This window comes from Macrobrachium rosenbergii, chromosome 49, assembly GCF_040412425.1.
Source record: "Macrobrachium rosenbergii isolate ZJJX-2024 chromosome 49, ASM4041242v1, whole genome shotgun sequence".
NCBI lineage: Eukaryota > Metazoa > Arthropoda > Malacostraca > Decapoda > Palaemonidae > Macrobrachium > Macrobrachium rosenbergii.
Genome location: NC_089789.1, coordinates 42,913,606 through 42,923,605, shown reverse-complemented (window position 1 = coordinate 42,923,605; position 10,000 = coordinate 42,913,606). Strand labels below are relative to the sequence as shown.

At 36.8% G+C, this 10,000-nt stretch overlaps 1 protein-coding gene across 1 annotated transcript in view; it reads left to right on the top strand.

Moving 5' to 3' along the window:
* Positions 1-10,000, top strand: part of LOC136832309 (peritrophin-44-like) — a 76,509-nt gene that overhangs the window by 56,158 nt on the left and 10,351 nt on the right. The window contains exon 2 of the mRNA XM_067093218.1: positions 1,674-1,726. Coding sequence (XP_066949319.1) covers positions 1,676-1,726 — 51 coding nt within the window. The 5' untranslated portion in view covers positions 1,674-1,675. The remainder of the gene's footprint in view (positions 1-1,673; positions 1,727-10,000) is intronic.

The following is a 10,000-nucleotide window of genomic DNA, read 5'->3' as shown; positions in this document are numbered from 1 at the left end:
AAATGTATTCTGTTTATCGAAATAATAATAATAATAATAATAATAATAATAATAATAATAATAATAATAATAATAATAATAACTCGTCTAATACGAAAATCGACAACAGGATATTCCAGTAAAAGGCGGAAATCCATTGAAATATTTCTCATTGAAATCAATACCATTTTGGCAGATTATCAGCAGCGCCCTGAACTTAGCAACCTTCAGAGCAGGGTGGGGGCGGTTATGGGTAGGGGGGCGTGGGGATGTGGAGTATGTGTGTGTGTGTGGGAGAGGGGAGGGTGGCGGGTGTTAGGCAACATTTTATTCTCTCAAGAGATCTGGTTTCAGGCAAGCGGTAAGTGTTTATAAACGAAGTTGGCTACTGGGTATTAAAATGAGTTTCCTACGGTCTGTTGCAAGTTCCTTAATAGCAGATTTATTTTATGTGTGTGTGTGTGTGTGTGTGTACACGAGAGTACGTTTTATCATATAACTACTGTAACTCAGTTCAGTTTCTAATCACACGAATCAATATATCATCATTTTCCTGCAGCAAAATGTAATAGACACAGAATAAACTGATACTTTAGGCATTTATGCAAAAACGGATCGTTTTTGACCACACTACGTAACATTTTGGCGTCCTGAATGCCCAACAGGGCTTCTATAAACTAGCTACAACTAGAAATCATTTGAGGGATGTATACCACCACTAGCGTAACATATATAAAAAAAGAAATACTAGATACCGGATCTTCATCCGGACTGGGACTCGTCTTATAATTTAACCTACTACTCTTTGGCACTTGGCCCACCCCTCCCCAGAGTACTTTTGGAATCCTTCTCCAGTCTTTTGAAATATCCTGTCAAAAGCGACAAGGAGGAACAACGCTTTATTGGAGGAGGTACAACCTTTCCATTCCGTTGCAGAACCCATCTCATTTCTGGAGTTGGTCGCTGTCGTTACAAAAAAATGTGGCGGGTGGCGGTTGTCCCCAGGGTTTTCTCGGGAGCGATAAATCACGGGATGACAGCGAACGCACCCTATAAACATTGCTTTACTGCCACTCATTCGAACCCTACATTCAAGAGCCTTGAAGACACGCCATATATTACGCTGAAGAATGAGGTTCACTCTAATTCCTGTTGTAATGTCAGGGTCGAAATGATTGATGGGATAATTGATTATTTCTCTTTGTTTCTGTTTTGATCCTGAATGTTTGCATAATTACTTTTTCTCTCACGAAACTAATTATTCCCGTCTTTGAACTTGGGGAGAAATCGATTCTTTATCATTTCTTGTTGAGCGAAAATGATCGTTTTTCCTCTTTCTCTCTTTCTTTAAATCTCCGGTTGAAAACCCTTACGGACAGAGTCAGCAGAATATAAACCAAAAAAGCTAGCTCCAAAGAGAAACCAGCTTCCAGAAAGAAAAGTTATAGGAAAACGTGATAAATAAACAGATATGAGGGAATAGAAAATAAAACCGATACGCGTGAAACTCAGGAGAAATCAGTTGAAGTAAGATTCTTTATTATTAGTATCATTCAATTTGTAGAACACCGATTCTTTCCTTCTTTGTTTTGCAGGGAAACGATTCTGTACCATTTCTCTCATACTGAGAGGTGGCCGATTCTTTCGTCGCATTTTGCAGAAAAGTAACTCATTCTCTCGTGTTCCTTTTGCAGACATGCTGTGGGCCGTCAGTGTCTTCTTAATACTTCTCTTGCTACCTCTGAAGGTAAGTCTTACCCACCTCACCACCCCCCTTCCCAAACCAAACACAATACTTCCCCACACCTCTACCCCCTCCCACACACCCATACCCCTTTGGTGCATTATGACAAATGTTTTTTAAATGCCTACGCCACTCGAACTGGTATATAATCCCAATTCCCTTATATGATTAAAATCCTAATGATCACAAGTTAAAATGGATACCCAAAAGAGTGGGTATAGTCTGAGAAATTTGGAAGGTTATAAGAGTTAAAAAAAATTTTTTTTTTTTTTTTTTAGTTTTTCTTTCAACTTCCGATGGTTACGGGGTTCCAGGAGGCATTGGCCTTTGATATTCGGGTTGTCTTTCGGGATGAGGATGCTTCACCCTTACAGTTTCTAACCATGGTTGTAACCACCACCACCACAGTCGTATGACAACCAGGTGCCACTAAAAAAATACCTATCTATCTATCTGTCTATCTATAATATATATATATATATATATATATATATATATATATATATATATATATATATATATATATATATATATATATACATATATACATATATATCTATATATACATATGGATATGTATATACATATATATATCTATATATACATATGGATATGTGTATACATATATATATATATGTATATATATTTATATATATATATATATATATATATATATATATATATATATATATATATATATATATATATATACATACACACACACACATTTCTCGTAAAGGTTTAAACATATCGGAAAACACTGAACATCAGACGATTTATTATCGCACAGAATATTGCAAAAAAAAAAAAATGACACCTCGCATCTAAACCATTATAACATGTTTAGTCGCTTCCTTATGGCGAGTGTCAGTTGGTAAATACTTTTTTTATTATCATATAGCAATGGATTTCTCTCCTCGGAAAAGAACTGAACGATCTCCGGGATCCTCCCGTCAGGAGTCAGCGAAACTTCCTTCAGGGGGAACGACAGACGAACAGACCGATGAAGATTGAACGTTCCTTCACATCAGCGTTTGCCTTTCAATTAATTGACGAGACGAGGGATCGGTTCTCTCTCTCTCTCTCTCTCTCACTCTGTCTCTCTCATATATATATATATATATATATATATATATATATATATATATATATATATATATATATATATATATATATTATATAGAAATAATCAACACACAATCACTTGTGGACAGAAATAAATTTCTGACTCACATCAGGATCGAACCCAGGTCTTTCAATCGAAAGGCAAGGCCGCTGCCCACTAGGCCACACAAGTCATAAAAGAAGTTGGAACCTGCGTACTGCGTGTGTGGCTAAGTGGGGCAACCTGCTCTTTTAGTTGACCTGGTTCAGGTGATCCTGATGTGAGTCAGAAATTTATACATATACATATATATATGTGTATGTATATGTATGTGTATATATATATATATATATATATATATATATATATATATATATATATATATATATATATATATATATATATATATATATATATATATATATATATATATGACGTCGCCTCACGCCGCCGATTACATTTAGCCTCTAGACGAAAATCATCATCGATTCTGGACACGGAGACGAAATTCGGTATGACACTCGTTAAAACTTGACGTCATCTCAGTGGTGCGAAATAGCTAGCTCTCTCTCTCTCTCTCTCTCTCTCTCTCTCTCTTCGCGCATGGCAATCAACCCGGGGTTACGTCATGGGGAAGATGTCACTTCCCAAATAAAGCAGCTTCATTGTCAATTTGGTTTGTCGTGTTTTTTTTTTATCAAAATTCCAGGGAATATTGCAATGTTTTATTTTTTTTCACTGCCATAAAAAAAATAACAGTACCGGTATTATGAAAGCGAGTCGAGATAATTATGTCCTAACCTATGAGTAATTATTTTATTGCAATATTTTATTTTTTTTCACTGCCATAAAAAAATAACAGTACCGGTATTATGAAAGCGAGTCGAGATAACTATGCCCTAACTTATGAGTAATTATTCTACTATTATCTGTCGGAATTTCCTGTAAAAGTTCTGATAATTCTTATCATATTTTCAAGTTTGAGACTTAGATATATTGCTTTTTATAAACCGGGATGAAAATCATAATTTAAAATTCATATGTTTTACTGATCATTTTTTTAAGGTTAAAACTTCAACACGAAAATGACAAGTTTAGAATTCGTAAATTTTAATCAGCCAAGATTATTATCTCATACTTTAAACTTTATAATGCTTTATTACCACGAGTTGAAAATGAGATGAAAAGCCGGAATTCAGAAGTTCCTCAAAGACCAAGTTTATTATTTTCAAGTTTGAAGCTATGTGCTTTTTTTCCCTTATGAACTGAGATTTAAATTTATGCGTTTTAAATTCGCAGATGTCATTTCTTCTTCTTCTCCTTCTTCTTCTTCTTCTTCTTCTTCTTCTTCTTCTTCTTCTTCTTCTATGATGGCGGATTTTATTCATGACGTTTATACCAAAATTTGTCAGGCCATCTGTCCAGTCCACCTCCACCCCTATCACTCCTAACCCATGCCACATACACATACACGTACATACACACACACACACACACGTACACACGCACCTAAAAAAAAAGTAATGGACAAAAGAGTAAAAAAAAAAAAATAAAATGAATAACTAAAAACCCACCTCGCTTATTAGGCAATACCTATGCTAAGAGAGACATATCCCGCTTGTGGCGTTGCTAAAAAACAAAGCCCCAACTTCTGCTTCAGGATCTCGTCAGATCTGCCGAGTCACCGAGAGTCTTCTTTCAGTGGCCCGATGCGCTTCTTGCTTATCCCCCTTTTATGGTTTATCTTCTATCGAGGAGGAAACTGGAAATTGATGGCTTGGTCGAGCAGTAGAGTCAGTCTTACAGCTACGGACTTTGGGGATTTGGTGTGGTGGGGGCCGCCACTGGTCACAATGAGACCTGAGACGTGTGAGTGGCTTAGAATAGGAGCTTGGAGACTAGATGTTGCTGTATTTACTTCCTAAAAGTAGTGGGTCTCCTCAGAGTCTCTTTACTCGGTGTTAGAAAAGTGGCGAGTCCAGGTTTGAACTCAGAGTCAAGTGTGACGTGTGCCTAACCTTGGTACCAAAGCCTAGAAAGTAATGGGCCTATCGTGAGGCGTGAACTCAAATAGTGCAACTAACCTTAATCACAAAGCCCAGTAAGGCTTATCTTTAGGCACAAAGTCAAATAATGCGCCTATCCAGGTCTCAAATCCCAAAAGCAATAGGCCTATCTTTGGGCGTGAAGTCAAGTAATAGACCTCTTCTAGATCTTGAAGCCAAATAAAGCAATGTGCTTATCTTTGGCCACAAAGTCAAATAATGCGCCTATCCAGGTCTCAAATCCCAAAAGCAATAGGCCTGCCTTTGGGCGTGAAGCCAAGTATTCCTCTTATTCTTAGCCCAAAAGCCCAGTGAAGTAATGGTCCTCTCTTCGCGCTCAAATCGAATAAGTAACAGCGAACGCAACAACCCAAAGTAACCACAGTCTAAGAGAAAACATTTCACATATCGCAGAAGAATGCGCTCGGTTTTGGCGCAAGAGAAGCCGCCTCTGAAAGGAGAATGTCGACGTAACTGCGTCACACGAGACCAGGAATGCAAAAATGCCCGTGACAATCTATTCAGTGACGGCTGGCTGGACGCTGAAGGCTTTCTTGTTATGCCATTGATTTTGTGCTGGTTATTAAATGCAATTTGTTCGAAGGGCAGAGGAGCCTGTATATCTAACCAGAATTTCCTCCTCACGTTACCCCTTCTGGAATGAGCTGTTTTTGAAGCTCTGTTCTGGAATCTTCGCCGTCAGTTTTTCCAGTGCCAGGACATCCTTTTAATATTGGTAAAAGTGCTGTGGGCATTGCATGCAACCTTCTGGCAAGAAAAAGTCGTCTTATTTGTTCAAATGACGCGAAAATATATATCGAAAACAAACAAAATTATTAGCAAATGACAGGTTACTGGCATAAACCAAAGTTCTGCGCACAAGAACAGTATTGAACCTGACATCCTGCGTCTCTGGAAGTTGGGCAGAGGACAGAGGTCCACGCTAGTGCTCTTACACCCTTTTACACCTTACTACACCTTTGGAAAGGACCAGTCAGCCTGACACCCTTCTGAAAACATACAGATGAGGGTTATCCAATGGGTAACCAAACACATCTCTCCCTCTTCCCTATCCCTTATGTCTTAGGGGGTCCTACAAGAATGCTGAATAGTTAAATTAAATGATACTTGCTCAGTGATTCCCAAAGTCATTCTGTCAGAACGAAGCAACTTCCAGTATTACGAATGTTTCAATGATCTCGGATATTTTTTGTACAGGTAAAAATCCCAATTGGCGGCGCCAAGCCGAAAAACCAGGGCAAAATTCAGAATGAGAAGAAGAAAAAGAAGGATAATGATGCAGATAAGATCGAGGCTGGCTAAACTAAATAATGCGAGAAGGTCACTCAGATACAACGACCGGACAGCTCGGACAAGGTCGAAATATCTCGTTGATTTTTTTTCCAGTTATTTTCGAGAGCTCGTGACTTGGCTGGACACCGAAAAAATTCCCAGCAACAGAAACTGGAACGCAGGGACCACAAGCGATTTTAAATGTCCCTTTTCTCTAATTTCTTTCGATTCCTATTGCGGGTGTAAGCAAGCACTCGAAGTGAGATCGATAAGTGTCATTTTACTTCGAGACTTTGTCAGCTCGTTTCGTTCATGGCCGATTTCATCTTGTTGGGGGGGAGGATTGATCGTGTTCTGTGAAGCTGGCCTGAGAGCTTTCTGATTGAGTGGAGTATTTCATCAGTTTAAAAGCTGATGAAATACTGTTGATCACATCGATACGAGACCACGACAGGGACAATCACTTACCCTAATTAGCCCAATCGAGCACGCTTCCAATTGAGCAACAGACGTGACGTGTCAGCCCACATTCCAAACAGAGCAGTCAAACGCACTGAACAAAACAACAGCGAAACCCAGCGCTGTTTACATCCGCTTGCACCTTCTTCGCCACCCTCCTCTTCTTCTTCCTCTTCTTGCATTAAGCGTACAGGAAGCTGCGCCGTCTAGACTTGCCAAAGAGTATGTCATAATTGCCAAACAGTTACTTGTTTATTGACGTGAATAGCCACCGTCCATAAAAAATACTGACTCGGGGAATGGAGGCTTATTATCAAGACGTCGTTTCTTTCAGCCTTCCTGGCGTACTTTAGATTACTGGCAAGACATGGCGTACGAGAGAGAGAGAGAGAGAGAGAGAGAGAGAGAGAGAGAGAGAGAGAGAGAGGGCTCTGGCTTACTTCCTCCAGCTTATTAGGATGCCTGAGACAGATATGGACGGAGAGGATGAACTTTAGAAGACCTTTTATCTCTTCTCCTCATTTGGCGGCCAACGGTATCATTACTGCCTTCAATCGGGGGATATTTATTCAGCTTTTGATTACACGGTGCGAGGCATTTAGGAGGTTTGCCTTTAATTAAGATACCTGGTTTTGATTTTCAAGGCAGAGGTCTTGTGGGTTTAGTTAGAATCTGTCTCGAAGTACAACGAAGCTTGACTGGTGATCTAGTTTCATCAGATACCTGGGGAAGTTTGTAATGGAAGTCAATCAAATGTTTGTGGGAGAATGACTGATTACATCCCAAGGAAGTGTCGAATCCGGATGTAGATCGACAATTATTTTTATACGTTTTCCTGCTTATTTTCTGATTTCTACGTTTTAAGTCCTCGTTGTATTTAACATCCCTTCGACTTGAAAACTTTCGACGCGAAATTTTTTCTTACACTCCAGTGAAAAATGAAAAAAAAATAAAAAAATAAAACATTCTCGACTTCAGATACTCGAATGAAACAGGTTTTATTTTTCCCAAAAGAGGAAGAATTTTCTTCGTTTTTAAAGATAATAAACTTACATCAAACTCAGAAGAGGACAGTTATGCAATTGTCTTTGTTATCATAATTATTCAGAAAACAACCCCCTATTCACGTTTAACAAACCATTAGGGTAAAAAGATATGCCGTTCATTAGACAGAAGTAACAGAAGATAACAGTGGATACAGATTGAAGAGATCAGTCGTTTGAAAATAACGAAAATATCAATATACGGATAAGTAAACAAATGGATAAAAATATAAACAAATTTGCAAAATGCGAAGTGATTGTTTTAGGTAGTAATGCATTGTAAAAAATGGTTTTTCTTTAGGTTTAGAATATAAAAGTAAAAAAATAAAACAGAAAAAATAACAAGCGTAATTTTATGCTGAAAACGAACAAACAAATATTGAAATGACTCATTTCTTTTTAACCACGAAAAAATGTTAAAGTGTAATACTTGCTCATCGATACAAATACAATTGATACAAATACAAAATACAAAATACAAATCGTAATACAGATAACAGGCTTCCAGCTGAAGTGTGAAACCCTCCTCACACCAATCGTTTCAAAATAAATGGAATGAATTTTCTCCAAAAAATTTGCACCCGCTGGAAACCCACGTGAAAATCTCCCGCTCATCTCGGAGGAACCCGCGAAAAGAAATTCTTTCTCTTTATGAGAAACAAAACCTGTTTCATTCGAGTATCTGAAGTCGAGAATGAATTTTTTTGTTCATATATTTTACTGGAGTGTAAAAAGCAAAAATTCCTCTTTGCCGTTTGTATAAGAAAGTGCACGATTAAGTCGAGTTTTTCTTTTCAGAAGACTATAGTCATTCTGAGGAAATGCTTTAATCGAGGGTTTGATCATTATTCTTGTGAAAGCATTTTTGAAGCTGATTTGATTATCTCTGTTTTTATTATTATTATTATTATTATTATTATTATTATTATTATTATTATTATTATTATTATTATTATTATTATTATTATTATCAATGTTCAGAACATAAACCCCTTTTCACATAGAACAAGCCTACAAGGACCACCGACTTGAAATCCAGGCTTCCAAAGAATACCATGGCGTTCACATGATAGGATCTAAAGATGACAATAAGAAATACAGACAGAAGAGAACAGGTATTAGAAATAAAAAGATAAATTAGTATATTCGTAAAAAAAAAATAGATAGAAATATAAATAAATTAGTTAAAAGACAAGTCAGATTGTTTTAGGGTAGCAATGCATTGCGTCTCCGCTTAAACTCTTGAGGATCTAATTGTCCAACATCCTGAGGGAGACTGTAGGTGAACAATATGCAGCAAGCGCCTCGACTCTTAGAGTAAACAAACGAGTGGAATTCCGCATAGCCGAGTTATGATGAGTCATGGGTGAATCCGGAATGAATACATTAAATGCATTCTAATGCGAGGTTGCCAGAGAATTATGTTACTCGGCGCGTCTTGCTAAAAAAAAAAAATAAAAAAAAAATCTACAGAGTTGAATTTTGTGAGCAATTAAGACACAAATGCACTAAGTTTTTCTATAGGATGTTTCTGTTTGGAAGGAGTAATATTCTGAGAATGTTTTGATAGTTGTAAAAGTTAATCCTACCAAGTAGAGTTTTGTGAGTAAATATACAGAAATATACAACTTTTTTCGTATAGAACGCTTCTGTTTGAAGAAAAAGGAGTATTCGGAGAATAATTTAACGGGTTAATAATTGCAATTTTTTTTCATAGTATGGGCATATCAAAAAGTAAGATTTAGGTTTACTAGCAAAGCCTTAAAAAAAATTCTGAGTTGAATTTTGTGGGTAAATTTATACAAATATGTTACTTTTTTTTTGTATGGAATGTTTCTGTTTGAAAAAAGTGTAATATTCTGAGGATGTTTTTTTCCGTTAATATTTTGCAATTTTTTTTTTTAGCCCATTATGGTTATATAGAAAAGGAAGACTTTGGTTTGGTAGAACATTTTTTGTCATCATGGAATGTTCCTTTTTAAACAGAAATATTCTGAAGACGTTGAAACTGATTCGCAATTAGGGCTTCCATTTTCAATTGCAAATCATATTTTGGAGAAGAAGAAGAAGAAGAAGAAGAAGAAGAAGAAGAAGAAGAAGAAGAAGAAGAAGAAGAAGAAGAAGAAGAATTACCGCGAAAAAGAAAGGGTCCTACTTAAGAAACTTGCGAGGCTTAACGGCGGAAGTTTGAATAATAATAATAATAATAATATAATAATAATAATAATAATAATAATAATAATAATAATAATAATAATAATAATTCATGGAAGACCTTTCATTAAAAACAGAGACCCCGATTAGGGATTAAGCTGAGAATAAAATGTTTCGG